This window comes from Molothrus aeneus, chromosome 17 (assembly GCF_037042795.1).
Source record: "Molothrus aeneus isolate 106 chromosome 17, BPBGC_Maene_1.0, whole genome shotgun sequence".
Classification (NCBI taxonomy): domain Eukaryota; kingdom Metazoa; phylum Chordata; class Aves; order Passeriformes; family Icteridae; genus Molothrus; species Molothrus aeneus.
The window spans coordinates 11,741,525-11,759,670 of record NC_089662.1 but is presented as its reverse complement, the minus strand read 5'-3'; the positions used below and the strand labels follow the sequence as shown (position 1 = coordinate 11,759,670).

The following is an 18,146-nucleotide window of genomic DNA, read 5'->3' as shown; positions in this document are numbered from 1 at the left end:
AGCTGTGGGCTTGCCTGAGGCTATTGCCCTGCCTGGTGACCACCGTGCTTTTGTGAGCAGCTGGGAACACGGTCCACTCCAAAACTCTCAATCTTCAGGCACTGACAAAGGCAAGGCTTGACAAGCTGACAAAACATGACATCTTAATGAGGTTTCTTTGCAAGTGGTACTGGACAGTCCACACCAGAAGCTGGAGTCGGGGGCAGGGCTGGAGAAGAATGTGAGGTTGTAGAGAACAGTGTTCATCAATTGGACAATTCCTGGGTGATCCTCCAACCAGTTTCTTACAGATTTTAGTGGACATGTTAAATTGGCATGACACATAAAAGAAATTTTGGCTGCAGCTCTGTTAGTGTTGAAACATTCTTAAGTGAAACATTTTGATTTAAAATAGCCACAATTAAGTTTGCAACATGTCTCAATGTGCTCTCTATAATATGTGTTTTTCAAAACAGGATATATTGTACATACTACTATAAGAAAAGATACAGCCAATTGCCTTAAACCCTTACTTATTATCGCTTAATAGCTGCTACTATGATAGAAAATGGGGCCACAAGCTGGAGTGTTCTCCTAGGTCAAGCTATCAGGTATTTCACACAGTACAAAATTTGTCTTAAGTGTTGCACTCTAGGTGGGTTTGCCTGCAAAGAGGTGCTCATAGGTAAGTAGGGAAAAGAAAGTATGAATAAATTGGTGACTTAATTTCACCCACAGAAATCAGTGGCAGAGTCTTGGGGGGAAAAAAAAAAGAAAAAAAAGCCCTCAAAACAACTCTCAAATCTGTAGCCCAGCTTTAACTCAAAAAAAGCTGCGTCTTTATTACACAAGCGATTCCTCCTAGAATCAGACACGGAGCAACAGGATCAGGTAATTGAAAAGAGCTGACGGCAGAGCAGCACAGCGGGCCGTGGCTCTCCGGGAGGATGTGCTGCCCCAGCCCGGCTGTTACCTGCCCGGGGAGAGGGGCGGTGCGGGGCCGTGCCCGCCCCCGGCCCGCGCCCCGGGGGAGGCCGGCAGCTGTCGGCGGGTGGGAGGCGTCTGCAGCTGGAAAACAGCAGCTCCGGTTGCTGATCCGATTTGGGGGTGGGGTGGGAGGTGTGTGTGGGAAAAGCCGAGCGATGGATCTTCCCTTCTTTTGATAACACTCTCCCCTTCAGGACTAAGTCTGCACTGGAGGAAATTAACTGCGAGGGAGAAGCGCTAATCACACCTCCGAGTGGGAGCCAGCTCCCGGGAGCAGCGTGTGCCGCCGGCCCCAGGATATTCCCTGCCTCCAACCTGAAGCGATCCCTCCTGGAACGGTTCAGTCGCGCCTGCAGTTCACCTTTGCCTGCAGTTAACCAGCGTGCAATTTGGGTTTAATGGAGCTGGGTTTATTGTTCCTCTTTGGACTTACGATTACGTCGACTGCAGGTAACGTGAATTTCTTTCTTTCTTTGCCCACTTCCACGCATGCACACAAAGAAAGGCTGGGTGGTTTTTTTGTGTTGCCTTTTTTTCCCCCCTCCTTCCAAAAGGCTGCAAGCAGCAGCCCACTCCGGTGCGCTGCAAAGAACTGGATTGCGAAGCCATCCTTTGGCCGCCCGTAGGTTTATCGCGAGCCCCGCGGGCTGGCGCTGCAGCCCGGGGCGCACACGAACATAACGGTGCTCCCGGCGCCCCGGGACTCCCGGGGAGCGGGGCCGGGCCCGGGGGGGCTGCGGGCGGGGGTGTGCGGGCTCGGGGATTCGCCGGGATTTGCCGGGAGCTGAGCGCGGCTGTTGCAGGGACCGCGCTGCCCCGGCCCCGCTCCGCGCTGCCGGCGGCCGGCCCGGGACACCGCGAGCGCGACGAGAGCGGAGCGGCGGCGGCCGCGGGCGGCAGGGCCAGGGCGGACGGCGGAGCGCTGCGGCACCGGGCCCGGCGCTGCACTTGCTACACCTACAAGGACAAGGAGTGCGTGTACTACTGCCACCTCGACATCATCTGGATCAACACCCCCGAGTGAGTGCGGGAAATGGCGGGCGGGGAGGGGCGGGGGAGCCCCGGGGACCCCGCGGGGGCAGCCGGAGGCGGGGCCGGGGGAGCCCAGCGCAGCCCCCCGAGCTGCCCCCGCAGCACCTGCCCGGCCCGGACCCCGCGGTGCGCCGGGATGGGTGACAGGAGCGATAGCGGTGATTTCCCACGAGAAATGTGTTTCTAACAACTCACCCGCTGCCAGAGCGGGAATAGTGTGCGTGCGTGCAGCTGTACTAGTTTTGATACCAATTAGCGTGGAAAAATACCGAGACGTTAAGATAATGTTTGAAAAATTCAATATGCCAGATTTTAAGATGTTACAAAAGAAAGCCTTTTATAACTGTGCTCTGCGGAAACGCAAGCTTTTGTTTGAACTCGTAATAAAAACAAATTTTGAAGCCGTTTCCCCTGGATTGGAAGTTCTGAGCTCCACACAGGGCGGCGGGGGTGCAGCACACGTGCAGAAAAGCTGCTCTGCTGTCTGCCTGACAGTGCTTAATGGAAGAAAGCATCCAGGAAGAGTGACACTTTGCCTACATCCCAAAGGTTAGGGGCCTCCTTTTCCTACACCACTGTATATATCCTGTCTTGCCGAGTAACCAAAACAGACCTCAGATTTGTAAAGATTCTCCCAGGCTAATAAGTTCCTGTAGCAACCACAGCGATCAGTTCAGTACAAAAATAATCAGGACATCAGATGAACCTGACAACAAATGACTTCAGGAATTCAAGATTTTCAGACTCTGGGATGTGAACTTGAAGTATTCCGGTGACTGAAGTCTGGGAACAGTTGTAATGATTTAGATCTGCCTTTGAATCGATTGCAAAGCTTTTAATGAGATTAAAATAACAAAAGGAGTAGAAAAATAGAAAGTAGCCATAAACTAGGTTAAGTCAAATGGGGTTTAGGGCACTTAATTTGTAAATTCACGTGTGTGTCCTGGCTAGAGGCCATGTCTGATGACGTCTTTTGAACTTCTACCAACCTGTGAGTATCATGCATTCACACAAGTCATTCAATTCTTTGAGTTCCATACCTGCACTAATCCACCCCAGGATTACTTAGGGTTATTTTAGCCAAATATTTATGACTCAGTAAATTTAAGTCAGACCTCACCAGTGAAAATGGAGGAATGACATTCCTTTTCCCCTACGCACTGAATAAATAGACTTCTGCTAATTTTAAACATACACTCCCCTTTTTCTTTATGATTTTTTTTTTTTTAGGATATCCTTTTTTAAGTCTACAGGACTTACAATTTTCATTCCACTGCCAAAATTATTTCATGTGCATTAATTCAGTGACATGGAGAGTTTTCCTACATGAAAATTTTGTGCCAATATCGCTAAAGAAACAACAACAAATTAGGAAACAAGGCATATAATATTTTCATGATACCTGTAGAATTGACAATGAAGTCTGTATATAGTAAACAGTTGGGGTTCTAAGTCTTTGCTTTCTTAACTGAAGTCAGTTGTACATAAAATAGCAGCAGATCTGTGAAGTCTACCCCCACTGGGTATAAGTTAACCTGAAATGATTTAATGTGAGGACTAGGAAATTCTCTTTTTATAGTTTTTATGCCATGTGCTGAGATGTTTCTATGCAAACCATGGAATGAATACATTCAATTTCAATATTAATTATTCACACAGAATAATACATTTTTAGCTCCAAAGACATAAACTTGTACAACCTAACAACACTGTTGGAACTGGGTGAATTGAACCTCTGAGGCTGATAAAGAGTGGGCGTATGATGGTAAATTAGCCTGGAATCAGTCCAGCAGGGACTGAATTTCCTGAAATCTGTCTGAACTGGGCAGCTTTGCTGTCCTGCTCCATGGACAGGTGACAGAGGTACAAAACTCTCACTGAAACAGCACAGTTGTGATTTTCGGAAATCTTTGGATTCTTCCTAGGAATGCTCCCAGGGCAGAGGTAAACATTAAATTAAGTGTATTGGGTATTTTGAACCCTTTCAGTGCAACAGGAGCAGGATTTAAGATTCCATGTGCCATGAACAGGCACTAATTCTGCTCTGGTGATTGATTTGGAATAAAATCTCAGGAAGTCAAGAGGTTCTTTGGGATGTGAATGAGGGGAACCAGGCCTGCTCGGGCAATTTAATATCCTGAGCAAGTTACACTACTTCTTTGAAATGCAAGTAACCACGGGATGTGTACAGACTGGCTGTTTGTAAAAGGGGCTTTTACATTCCTCTTGTACACATGTTGTGGAAAGTTTTTGTATTTACTAAAAGTTTGGCTCCAATGCAACTTGGAGGATCATATACACAGTGAGAGGCCAGAAAGTTGGTGCTAAAGTTTGGAGAAGTCTTCCTGACATCTGTTGATTCTGGTATTTTTCTTGCTTATTTATATTTTTTTCCCCACTACATCAAACCCTAAAATTGCTTCTTATTTTTTTCTTTCTTTCCCCTTGGCTTATTTATTTCACTTTATCGCTTCTTGTTCCCCACAAAATTTCCTCAGTACTTTCTGTTTTCAGGCTACTCTTGCCTCTGTACTGTAAATACAAACTTCAATTCCTCCTCTGGTTTCTTCTGCTTTTCCCAACAGGAGCTGTTAAGCATTGTTGTAATGTATTCAAAACAAATCTTGGTCGTGGCCTCTCCTCCTTTTCTGGAAAAGCAGTTAAAGTTTTTATTGAAGCTGTTGGAGACAGAGTGACAATAGAAGGTCTATTTCTATCCCTGCTGAGGAACCACTTAGATCAGCAGGGTGACAGTTGTAGAAAAGCACAAAATTGCAGAATGTGGAGCCTCTGACTCCCTACAGCTTTCACCAATTAAATGAGAAATTATCTCTGCACACATGTTTTGAGTATTGCTCTATACTTGACTGTGAACCACTGCTGTTAGTCCAGCCCATGAGGAGCACCAGTGTTGGTTTGATATAGTGAGTCTTTCATTCTGGCAGCAGTGGGAAAGTGGAAAAGAAGATGACCTAAAGAAAGGCAGGTAAGTCAAAAGACAATAATGCAATTATGTGGTGTAGACAAACAAAGGTTGCATAACAAAGGTAATTAAAAGCTGGTAAACTGTTCTCACTGATAAGATTGATTAGCCAGGGATTAGTTTGCAATGTATTTTTTTTTGGTCAAGTGATTAATTATGCTTATCTTGATCTATAGCTACAGACACATTTTAAATAATGAATTGTCTTTTAGACAGTACCCACTGATGTAATACAGGCACAGCTTGATGCTTAATTTTGTAAGTTAAAGAAGAAAATATAGGCAAGGAAGAAAATATGGGCAACACTACTTTTAGATCTGCACTTCAGAGGGATCCTATATTTCAATAAGAACTGAGATTGTACATTCAACAGCAATAATAACAAATATAGTTCATTCAGTAAATAACATGAATGTTGTTGCATGAAGCTCTATTGATGCTCAGAATGATGAGTGATAGATTAAAAAGGTGACAACTCCTAAGAAACTGTTACTGTCATGAGGGCACAGACACTCAAGTGGTCTTCAATTCTAAAATAATTGAGCATCTATGGCAATAATCCAGACATTTCCAAAGGAGAATTTCTCACTCAAACTAAGCACCAAAAATAAGAACATGTTTTTTGAAGGGTCTAAAACAAAGCAAAAGTGTTTTTTTCTTTCCTAAATGACATGTCATTTTGGTATTTGTTATTATGGTCAAAAGAGGAGTGAATGAAATTCTGTGACCACACTGTTAAGACCAGTTACATGATGATCTAAGAGTTCTGTCTGCCAGTTACATAAATTTCTGAATCAGGCAAATTGGATGGAAAAAGTGAAAGACATATTTTGATCTAACACTGTGTTGCTGCTCTGATCCTCTGTACTTAACACAGGTTCAGTTTCCTCTGGGGGAGAGCAAGGACAGGGACAGGACTTGTGTCTGTCTCTGCTGTGTGGGACACACTGGGAGAGGATCTGCTCAGTGTTCCTTGCTGTGGGAGCACATGGGGTCACTGGAAGGATCTGGTATTTTGTCACTTAATAAAAAAAATTTGTTTCTGTGACTCAGGCAAGTCAGATAATCCTTAGCAACAAGTTAGCTCCAGATAGTGCCCAACAGAAATGTGTTTTCCTGACCTCAGGTGACACTGGCTGAGGTGAGAAAGGCTTTTCAGATACTTGTGGTTGTGGCTGTAAGTGATGATGAATGGGTTTGTCAGGAACTAAACAGCCTGAGCAGATCCCAGCTGCACCCAGCTCTCCAACAAATATGAGTTAATGATCTTTGCTCATTATTAACTTAGGTTACCATCAGAAAATCATCTCAGAAAGGAAACAATCTGTAGCCTAGCATTACTTCACTCACAGTTTTGCTCACACACACACAGATGATGTCTCAGGATGGTGTTCCAACAGACAAGATTTAATACAACCCAGTGCTTACTCTGCTCTAACTGCATGTGCTGCTGGCCAATTTTTCCTTCATAGCATCTTTTTGTTACCTGCATCTCTTTGGTGATTGAATTTTGTTGAACAGAAGCCCACATAACAAAATTTAAGATGCTTTTAATCCTTATGGACATTAAGTGATGTTCTAAATTATCATAATTACCCCGATTCTGGATAATTCTATTCATCATTAAATAAGTATAGGTGATGTATTGGTGTGAAGTATTTTAATGGAAATAAAAGTACACAGCTAAAGATCTCTTGTTCAGCAGAACAATTAAGCAGGTGCTCATAAACTCCAGATCAGATTGAAAATCCCTGCTAGTCAGAGGCATGATGATAAAACAGTGGCTGCCAGCCAGGCAGCTCGAATAAGGAAGCTGATCTGTCAGCTGAACAGTGCACATGGTTAACCTTCAGAACCAAATGCCAAAACTGAAATGATGAATCTTTGTTGAGTTGATTTTATTTTTCTGAATGAAGCTCGCCCTGATTTTGCAATCTTTACTGTTCATGGGAATATGTGGAATCTGTTTGTCTTGCAAAATCTTCATGTGAAATGAAGAATATTTCAAATAGATTTACTGAACAGGCTCCTGCTGTAATTGTTATATTTTATTTGATTTTAGGCCTCTCTATTCAGAGATATTATTACATTTTAAAATGTATATTCATCTCACACTTCCAGTGTCTCTCTGTCTGAAGTGTGCATAGCTTGCATGCCCTCCTCAGTCTAGAAGTAGAATATTTCCTCTGAGCTTACTGACAGTACTCCCAGGACTGATGTTTTACAGCAATCTCAGGAAGATCTGAAATGATTTGGCTGTGCAGTTCCAATCCCTGCAGGAGCTGGCCCTGAGAAGATGAGGTCAGGGATGAGACATGCTGATAGCCAGGGCTTTGAAATTTCACCACTGCTGCTCCTGCTGGTCTAATTCTAAGAATAAACACTCTTGAGGGCTGTCAAACCACAGTCACTTTCACCAGTCTTACATTTTAACACCATGTGTTTATTTTCCCCTGGGTTTTTGTTTTATTTGTTTTTAAACCAGCGGTGGGTTTTGAACTCTACAGGCTGTGGAGAGAGGTAGGAACATGCAGTAGTGTGTGTTCCTTGTGTGCACTGCTGGGGTGGCTTCTGAAGCAGCAGTAAGTACTCTGAATTTTAGTTTGAAAAAATCTTAATTTTATTAATTTCATCCATATTTCCCAGCTGCTTTGTCTTTTGGGCTTTACCTCAGTGGTTTTATGCCACTGGTAAATGGTAAGAACCACTTACTGATAGTACTGACTGCCAGTCAGAGGGAGAAAAGGAATAATGTGAATTTGGGTCTGACAGATAGAAGATGCTGCTCCAAATTTTACTTATTTCTTTAAATTAATGATTATATATCTTGTAACGGGGCTGGGAGCAGATTGGGATTGACATGAGGCACCGAAGGAGATGCTGAGAGTTGTTTTGAGAGAGGTATTTCTGTGACACACAGCCTCAGTTTATTAGGGCAGGCTCTCTTTATCAGGGTGAGCTCTACCCAGCCTCTCTGGGGATTTGGGATGTTAAGGGACACCCCCAGGCATGATTCATATTGTTTACCCCAATAAATATACCCCAGCTTTTCCACTCCACAACTCAGATATTGTTCTGACCATATTTGAGAAACAGAACCTGTAACACCCCTTTGACAGCTACAAGAGGAGGATGGAGAGTGATAAAAAGCTCCAGATTCTCACAGAGCCTGACATGGGTACAAGAAGCCCCAGGGGGAGGAAAATCAAAGAACTCACGTGGTCAGTGAGCCTGAGTGGTGAAGCAGGTGTGTGCAGTCCTTGGCTTATTACCTAAGTTTGCTGTAATTAATGAGCTAAAACGAATTGGCATCCTTGCAAATTAACAAATATTAATTAAAAGATAAGATAGCAAGGTCATGGAGGTGCATCTTTTTGGATGATAGGAGCCTGTTCAGTATCTAGGAACACTGAGCACTACTAAATTTAGGATGTGGGAAAGAAAGGTGTGGCTATAAAAGACAAAAAGTAGTTTCATCTGAAAATAGCTTTAACTTCAAAAAGCTACCCAGAAAAAGTGCAGCTTCTGAGAATGTGGACAGGATGACCAGAGCAACAAGTCAGGCATCCTTTGGAGATGTTTTACTCCTTAAATAATGGTAAGGATGGGTGAATATAGGAGGTGCCTCTATTGTGAGCTCCTAAAAACCCACGTCTGTTACAGGAAGAGCTGGAGCCAACTTCCAGAGCAGCCAATGATCTCTTCATCTGCAAAGCTACACAGTGCTACTGAGTGCCTTTATATCAAAATACACACAGAAATATCTGTTATTTCCCCAGGCATCATCCTTCATTCTGGGGACATTTTGTCTCACTTGGAGGATGGTAAATTTTGCTCCCTTTACTCTCAGTGGTCCTTCCAGGGATCCCATGCATTTTGGGATTGTCTGAAAGCACTGGAGGCTGTTGGGAGCCTTGCTGGTCTGGATGTGTGCCAGAAAATATATTGGCTGAATCCTGAAATCACAGCATCTAAGATGATTGCTGCAACCCCCTCATCCCTTTGTTTAGGCTGAAACTCCCCAGTGCCCTGAAGGTATCTGCTGTGTTTAAGTGGCTGGGAAAGTAGAAAATAATAGCAGCTCCTAGATCAATTATAACATAGCATGAGAAACTCAGCCACATGTTATAAAATTAAACCAATTGGATTTGTCTGCCTGAATTCTGAGCCTTCACTGTGAGTGGAGGACAGAAGGAGTCAGGCAAATCTCACTTCCAATTCACCCTGAAGGTATTAATCCTCCAACAGGAAGTTTTCTTCTTTGGAAGATTTTCACTGTTTCAGAATGGCTGTTCAGTGGAAAAATCACTTGGTACCAATTGCTTGGACTTCCTGTCTTATTTCAACAAACAAATGCCTATTTCTGTTAATTTAATGGCAAAACCTTCCTCCAAGAGCTAGCTGGCTCGTAGAGGGAGAGCTTTTCTAATTGTGTTTTGGGGACACAAAGTACACAAATCATCTGGGTTATTTCATCCTCTAGTACCCAACTGTCAAGAACACACTGTGCTATGATTAATTCTGTGCTGCTCTGTTATACATGAAATTATCTTCAGTTCATTATCTGTTGCACTGACTAATCACAATTGCCACACATGGAATTATTGCAAGTACTGAAGAGTTGTGATAGTTTTCTTAGGGCTTTTTTTTTGCATACAGAGTCAAGAACAAATAGCTTATATTGAAGAAGCAATTATTTCCTTAACTCAGACCTTCTCTTTGTTTGTTAGAAAATGCTAAAGCACTGAGCATGCAGACCTTTATGCACCCACTGGCTGGCTGGAGTAATCATAGTGAACCTCCCAAAAGAGTGTAATGCCTCAGAAATCACAGATTTGGATGTTGCCAATCAGATACCAGTTCAAAGGAGTACCTTGGAAAGGCTGTTTCAGAAATGTCTTTGCTTATTCTCCACTTTGTAGAGAAGAAAGGCATGAAGGACTCACAGCACACCTTAGCTGCAAATATATCTTAAACTCAGATTCGTTTACTTCAGGAGAATTTTATTCTCCTAAAGGAAGAAATGCTGCATACTGAGTTAAAAGTCAGGAATTCAAATTTTCTTGTGAAATGCAAACCTTTAAAAAATGAATTAATTAAAAACCTGTGGATGCTGCAGAGAAATTTCCAAAAACATTTAGTAAATGGCTCAGCCAGTACTTTGTCCAGGGACTGGATCATAAAAGACAGTGTAAGGAACTGGTAGTTCAGGATCCTCCCAGTTCTGCCTGTGCCTCACTCCAGCTGATCCTTATATTCACTGAGGGGACACAAAGTGCCCTGTGCATATACAATTCACCAAACTCTTCATGATTATTATTTGAAAGACTTTGGGTTGCTTTTGAAGTGTATTTTGTTTGAGTTTGAATTTTTAGATTAGAAGCCAAAACCAGGCATATTTGGGTTATTGTATTTCTATCTCTGATTGGCAAATCTGCACATTACCTTACACAAAAACTTCATTCTGGTTAAAAGTCTTTGAAACTTGAAACACTTGAAAATGTCATTGCATTGGCACATGTTTCTGGTCCACTGAGAATGAAGTAGCCTTGAATACATTTTCTAAGCTATGAAGCATAATGTACTTAATTAGAAAGATCAGAAGAAGTATCTAAAATATCACTTTCCTCCTTTCGTTAAGGCTGTGATTCATGGCTCTTATCACTTGTAATTATAATTATATCTGCCCTCCTCCCTGTTTGCTGGAATTTACTGTCTCTTAGGAAAGGCAGTAGATTGCTAATGGGCCCCTTCCTCAATCACTGGAGTTCACATAGTGATGGATTGAGGTAAAATCAAAAGTTGATGACATTTCTGCTTGGTCCATTAATTTGCCAATTGCAGCAATTAAGAATAAAACTTATGCCCCTCTTTCTCTCTGGCTATTCAGGCAGAGCCTCTGACTCAGGGAAAACTGTGACTCAGTCCCACAGAGCTTTTGGTAAAACTTAACTTTAGAGTAAAAAAGCCCAGTATCATATTTAAACGAGTGAACTTTTGAACAAGGAACCACTTTAAATAATGAGAATAATATATTACAGTGTTTTATGTCTCATTAGCACAATGTAGGATGACATCTGCAAAAGCTGCAAGAAGCTTCTTTATGCCCTGGCAAACTATCTGTCATTAAACAGGGCTCTCACATTGTCTAAAACACACAAAATTCATCTTTCCATTTTAGTCTCAGTTGGAGCAGGAAGTTGAATAACATAATTTTACCAGACGCTTTTCATAGAGGGTTTGCCACTCTTAAAAAGAAAGGAACTTTCCCCCACTCCTGCCTCTAAATATCAGTTCTTACTTCATAAAAACATGAATGTGTAAAAAAAAATACGACCATGGAGAAATTATTTATGTCAGGAGTTCCCTACATTAACAATTTCACATTCATTATTGTAATGCAGATGTCAGTATAGAATTATTAATACTCTTAAATTATAAAATGGGATTTGCTCCTAATCCTAAAGACAACAAAAAGCTTTTTAAATGATGGTTTGAGAAGGGAGGCCAAAATCAAGTCCTAAAGTCTTTTAAGACAAATGTGGGTGTTCTTGGTCTCTCCCAGTGTCCTGGCATAGGAGCAAAGTGGTGAAAATAAGGAACACTTTCTGCATGGAGGCAGACCAGGACCTGCTGGAGAAAAACCATCCCCTGGGCTCTGAACACAGAAGTATTGCTTGTGATTTTTTCTCTCTCAGGATGATTTTAGAATCAACCCAGCTCTGATGGGTTCAGGCTGTGAAAGACAAGGTGCACTGGTACAAATGCACTAGGAGTGCAGAGGCTTGAATAAATGATTTGCATCAACTGTACTGCTGTTGCATCAAAAACTGTTGTAGAGATTAGGAAAATAATGTTTCTGAACCTTTCAGCCCACCATGTGTGTGGGAAAATGGAAGATTTGCAGCTTTCCCATTAGCAGCCTAGTGATGTTTTTATGAAAGTAGAAATGAAAGAAGCAGAGCTATGTGAAGGTAGTGGTTCCAGACTCCTTATTCAGGCTTTGTTCTGTAACCTTTCTAGACTGACTCTGACTTCCTCTTCCCTGTCTTTTTCTTTTTTTTTTTTTCCCCACTCCTCCCCTCCTCTTTCTTGCTTTTGAACATGAGATTCTCTTCAGATTTTTAGCATTTATGGATTTGTGTCTTGCTTAGCCCATCCCTCAAGTCCTCAGGAACTTTAATGAGTCTCCAGAAGTTTCATGGGGAGTACAGCTGCTGTTGATTGAGATTCTTTAACAGCTTGGAAGAGAGTAATTTATGACATCAATCCAAACTATTCAACTCTTTTGGGGGATTTTAGCAGGCAGTGAAGAACCATGTCCTTTCCTGATAGGAATATTGACCATAACCCATTGAAGAACAAATCATGCAGGAGATAAAGAGAGGTACCTCCTAATGATTTCTTGGTGTGCTGCAGCACAGAATAGGATCTCTCACAGAAAGGTGGAACCATACAAGGAGGATTACCTGGGAGTTTCTTGCATTTTAAACTCCAGGGGTCATGTTCCAAACTTGATGCAGTAAATGAGTCATGCTGGCAGTTTTCTCAATTGCTCAATGATAAAGTTAATGGCAAATCAGGCTCAGAACCATGAACTACATGACAGCTACACAATGTTACTGATCTGGTGAAATCAGCACAGCTCCTCTGTCACTTCAGACCAGCCAAGGCACTGAACGTGACAGATTTTGTGCATTGGCTGGGGAAACCAACACAACACAGGAATAAGGAGTAAAATACATGATAACTTGGGGATGTGTTTGCATCACCTCTTAGGTATTCCAATTTTTTTTTTCTAGTAGTGTATCTGCCAATTAATCCTTCCAGTAGAGCTGAAGGATTTATAACTTGGTAATTTATAACTGCTAATTTATAACTTAGTGAAAGCCTGAGTTGATGAAGCAGAAGTTATGACCTAGTACAGGGAGAACTTAGATGAGCACAGGGTTTAATTTTTCTGCCACTATTTATTGCTTTCCATCAACAGATCTCTTCACTAAACTAGAAAAGAGGTGGAACATAATTTTAATTGGTTCCTGTGTGATTCTCACAACAGGAGGACTGTGCCATATGGACTGTCTAACTACAGAGGCAGCTTCAGAGGCAAGAGGTCCACAGGGCAGACTCAGGGCGCTCCCCAGCCCTCACTGCGATGCTCCTGTTTGGATGCCCATGACAAGCAGTGTTTGCAGTTTTGCAGAAGAATGCAGGACAGAAGGAGGTGAGTGTCTTTTCCTGTCACGGCAACCTGGCCCCATGATGAGGCCATTTCATGGAGATAAATGAATCAAGATGCATTTTTCAAGAGGAACTGATTAAAAGGTATTGATTTTAAATAAACCTCCCCTCTGCAGTTGTGGTGGGTTAACCCTGGCCAGCAGCCAAGCACTTCCACTGATGCTTGTTCACTTCCCCTTCAGTGGGATGGGGGAGTGAACAGGAAGAAAAAAAGCAAGAAAACTCCTGTGTCACATCAGAGTTTAATGAGTGAAGGAAAGAGGCCAGAGCCAGCCAGTACTCCTTGGAATTTTCTTTTTTTCTGTTTCTTTTTATGATGTGGTGATTCTGAAACAGCAGATCTGTCCAGTTAGGGGCATGCTGAACATTGCACTGATCTGGAATGTTTTATGCAGTCTAACAAAGAGCATGACATTGTCATTTCATCTCTGGGGACATTGATGAGAACACAGTGACAAGTTTAGGCAATCTCTATTCTACAGAAATCATGGATCAATGAAAAAGACAGAGGAGAAAGACCAATGCAGGGAAGAGGAACACAATTTTGTTCAGTAGCACAGAGAGTCTGGAGGATTCTGAATAAATCAGGTATGTTACAGATGCTTAATGTTAAAAAGAAATATTCATTTTCCATAAATATTCTTTGTATTGTAGAATCCTTATTCTTTCAACTGAATATTATCACTCCTTCCTAAATTAAGGACAAAATTTGGCCCATGAGTTGTTTGGGTGTTTTTTTTTTTCCTAATTTAATTTTTAAAATAAACTTTACTATACACAGAACTGCTACAGCCTTTCTTGTGTTGATGTAACCCCTTCAAAAGTTGGATTATTTGGCTATAAGCCAATACATATTTTGGCTTTTTTTTTAGGTCAAGGGCTGTTCCTGTCTATCATGTTTTTCCTCATTTAGCACTGCAGCAAATTAAGCTACACATCCCAGCACAGTGCTCCAGTAATAGCTGAAGTGTTAAGGTAAAAAAACAGGAAAAACTTTGTGGAAGAAGTATCTGGAGGGAAAAGTAAATCTGCTTTTGATGTCAGGTATGAGGAGGTTACTGTGACCCAGTAGCCAGTTTCAAATATTGCCACTTCTAAAAAAGTCACACCAATACCCCAAATTCTTTGCTGTGAAGGGAAACACTTGGATTAGAAGTCCCCAAGCTGAATTTGTTGCTGTGATTATTTGAGCAGAGCTAATTAGAGAACTGTGTAGAGCTTACTCTGTACACATAACCAAGGAGGGCAACCACAATTAGCTACCAGGGACTTAGTGCTGAATATTCAACAGTTTGGCTCTATTTGTTTGTTGCTTTGTTTTCTTTAAAGCTTTAACATCTATTTGCTGGAGCTCAGAAACAAGAACTTAAACTACAACTCTCCCTTGAGCTGGACAAACTTGATGCTTCAGTGTGATGCCAGTGGAGAATTCAGCAGTAGGCAACACTTCCATTTCAGCAGTGCCCCTCTGAGGGCATGGGAACCTGTATGAAGAAGCTTTTCTCCCCTCGAGAGAGCCTCAGAAAAGGATAATCTTTATCATGTAACCTGGCAGGGAATGTATCACTATTGAGGAAAACTTCAAAGGCAGACCCAAACTTCAGCAATGCAAAGCTTCAGGAAACGTTTTTCTCTGTGATTTAAACAAGTACAATAGAAACTGTTCCACTCACTGTTTGCTCTGTGTCTGAAGAATCCATCCACAGCTCTGTGCAGGCAGCTGCAAGTGGAGAACGTGGAGAGTTAGAGGGAGACTGCCTCTACATCAGTTCTCATTAAGAATAAACAGATACAAAATCTTTCTCTTGTTAATGTATGCAAGCCCGAATCATCATATTGTAACTTTGTGGCAGATGTTTAAATGACAGTATCTATGCAGAATAAATATGAATGGCTAATATAAATATTATTATAAACTATAGCAAGTTAAGAGTATACATTGAGTATTCAATAGATTACCTAATTTAGGCACAAGTTATTCCTGCACTTGGAAGTTCCATTCAAACACACTTACAGTGATTATTTGGGGATGCACTGTAGCTGGTGAACAGAACTTCAGTGATTCATCCCAAAGAATTTCCCTACAGATGCAAGGCTAGCACTGTGGAACTTGATGCCACCAGAGTCATTTCTGTGCTGGCCATTTGCTGTCCCAGGCCCCTACAGGTCACACCCACAGCACATCCCCTGGGCTTTGCCAGCGCTACAAATCCCACCTTTATCTCTCCATTGAAACAGCAGCACCAAATAACCCAGAAACATGGCAATAAGGATTAAATCCAACCCTGGACATTTTTCAGTGTAAACAATTTCTTCAGAAATTATGGACTTATTTTTGCTACAAGGATGCAAGAGTAAGCAAAGGAAAAAGAGTAACTTTTGCAAATCCTGTTCTATATTATTTAAAAAGAGAGGAAATCCCTTACTTGTTACATTACAATTTTTTGGGGGGTTTACTGACCTTCATGCAGACTTTCCCCAGGGCACATAGGTTAAACAATAACCCCCTGTTGTTAAATTATATTTTAGAAGAAGAAAGATGGAGACCAAAAGAAAAGTGAAAAGAAATCAACAGTAAAAATATCTATATAGGGCTTAAACCAGTGGTAATAGTTTTTGTTCAAAACAAGAAAGGGAGGTCTTTGCCAAAACATATGATATATTTTATATATATGTGGATATATTTCATAAATAAATTATTACAGTTATAAAATTAAATATATCTTTCAGTTATTGCATTTGTATCAGTTTCTTACTTGCTGTGTAACTGATTTTGTACATTTATAGAAAATAGATTATTTATTGTATAAAACCACTACACACACTATTTTTGGTATTCTTTTTTAAAAGACATTGTATAGTTTTGGGGTTTTTAAAAAAGAATCAAACTTTGTTATGAAGAATGCTTAATGTTCCTAATGTTCCTTTGTGACCAAAACCTGGAAATTTCTTCCCCTGACAAATCCCTCCACACAGGTCACACAGCTTGCTGCCTTTAAGGTGTTGATAATTCTCCTGACAGTCTGGGAACTGAGCAGGAAAACAGGAGAGCAAACTCTGTGCTAGAAATTATGCATAAAAAGTCATGTTTCGATTTTGTGTCCCTTTTGCTATAACTGTAACCCTCATGTGTCCCCTAACCCTGGGAGAAAAAAGGCAAAGTTATTTGTCCTGAGGGTCCTTTTAGTGGACAATGTCCCTGGAGTTCAGCTCCAGTCCCAAACACATCCCAGGACTGCACAAGCCTCCAGACCCTCCTCAGCTCAGCTTTTACATGACCTGCTCAGCCTGTGGCTGGAATTCTCCTGTCTTCCCCCATGTGAATTCAATTTAAATGTTGCATTTGAAGATGGATTCACACCTTCCCCAGTCCCAAATGCCTTAATTTAATTTTAAACAAGCACAAAAAAAGATAAATTTCTAACTGGGTTCTTTATTTGACATGGAGGCAGATTTAGCCTTCGAGTGGTGAGCTACAGATGTTACTGTTGTGTTTTCCCCTTAGGAAAGAGAAATCCCTTTTTTTTCCATATGAATTCCACATTGAAGGGGTTTGGTTTTGGGACTCTGGTGCCAATGTACCAGTTAATGTAAAAATCAGTCCATTGTGAATACAGCAAAAGAAAGAAAACTAGAAATAATGTTGTGTCAAGCTCAGAAGTGGGAAAATTTAACTGTAGATATTTCCAAATAAACCTATAAACCACAGAATTTACCTGAAAGTTGTGTGTGCTGGATTCTAGCTTTGAACTATCATTATTCCATCTGGGAACAGTTAACAACCATGAGACAGTTTTTACCTAATTTCATGTTTATAGGAAATGTCACCTATAGCATTCCTCATTGACTCACTTTACCTAATTTTTAATTTGTACTAGAAGGTGTTAAGCTAATTGGAAGTACAACTCTTTAGAAGTCATACATAGAAATAAACTCATATACAACTAATATATGTTTTTAATTAAGAAACAACTCTTAAAATCTGATAAATCATAAAAGGGTTATTTGCAAAAGTTAGAATTAAAGGCTCTTTCATCATCTTTCAACATGTAATGTTAGCATAGTTAGGTGTCTCCAGAATCACTCTTGTTCTGGAACGTTATTTTGAGGACATTTGTACTTTTACTTTTGTAACAACAAATTGGTTCCAGTTCTTACTCTACTCAATGTAAAACCATATATGTACAAATCTGCTATAATTCTGTCAGAGTTCCATAGCATTCATTCTAATTCCCAGTACTAGAAGTTCAGTTTTGCGTTGTTAATAGCAATAAAAACAATAAATGATCAAAAGCACAGAAAACAATGTCGAGAGGAGCTTTGGAAGAATTTAAGTTTTTATCCTCAAGGAGATGTGAGTGCAACCCCCATGCAAAGGGCTGTGAGGGAGAGGAGAGCCCTGTTTTGTTCCCTCTCTTTCCAGAAGGAATTACAAGGAGCTCAGGGCTCACAGCAAAGCCCTTCAGGTAAACTCATCAGCAGGAGAGGGGGAGTGTCATGGAACAAGGTCTCCATCACCACCTGCACCTCTCCTCCTTGGCTGTGCCTTGTGGCAGCCACAGAGAGCCAGGCAGTGACGGTCAGGCAGTGACAGACAGAGGGGACACCAAAGCTGGAAGGGGCCGTGTCCTCCTCCACTGCTGGGTGACTGTTCCCATCCCCAGAGCAGAGCTCATCCCATTCCCTGTCCTTTACAATAAATGGCTCCTTGTTGCTGTGCCTGCTTGTGGGGACACCATTCTGTTGATTCTGATTCTCCCTGCGTCCAAAATTCTTGTGATGCCTGGAAGCCAAGTTCATCTACAGATCCTTCTCCTTTATGTCATCCCTACATTGATCCCCCACTGGCACCATCCAACATTGTTCACACATACTCAGATGCTGTTTTTAGGAGCTGGCTGTCAGAACAGCCAGGCAAAAATAA

The 18,146-nt window shown here is 41.4% G+C and overlaps 1 protein-coding gene and 1 long non-coding RNA gene across 3 annotated transcripts in view; one reads left to right on the top strand and one right to left on the bottom strand.

The window, feature by feature from the left end:
- Positions 1–18,146, bottom strand: part of LOC136564018 (uncharacterized) — a 51,375-nt gene that overhangs the window by 3,847 nt on the left and 29,382 nt on the right. The window contains exon 2 of the long non-coding RNA XR_010784672.1: positions 14,896–14,942. This is a non-coding gene — a long non-coding RNA (uncharacterized lncRNA). The remainder of the gene's footprint in view (positions 1–14,895; positions 14,943–18,146) is intronic.
- On the top strand, positions 1,025–16,944 carry EDN3 (endothelin 3). Of its 2 annotated transcripts, XM_066561748.1 has the most exons (5): positions 1,025–1,416; positions 1,770–1,986; positions 13,041–13,205; positions 13,705–13,810; positions 14,552–14,662. In XM_066561748.1, exons 1-4 carry the CDS (start codon positions 1,365–1,367, stop codon positions 13,775–13,777), a joined length of 507 nt encoding a protein of 168 aa, XP_066417845.1. In that variant the 5' UTR covers positions 1,025–1,364; the 3' UTR covers positions 13,778–13,810; positions 14,552–14,662. The 2 variants fall into 2 exon arrangements, with proteins under 2 accessions (XP_066417845.1, XP_066417846.1); XM_066561749.1 differs by lacking the exon at positions 13,705–13,810 and having other exon boundaries at positions 14,552–16,944.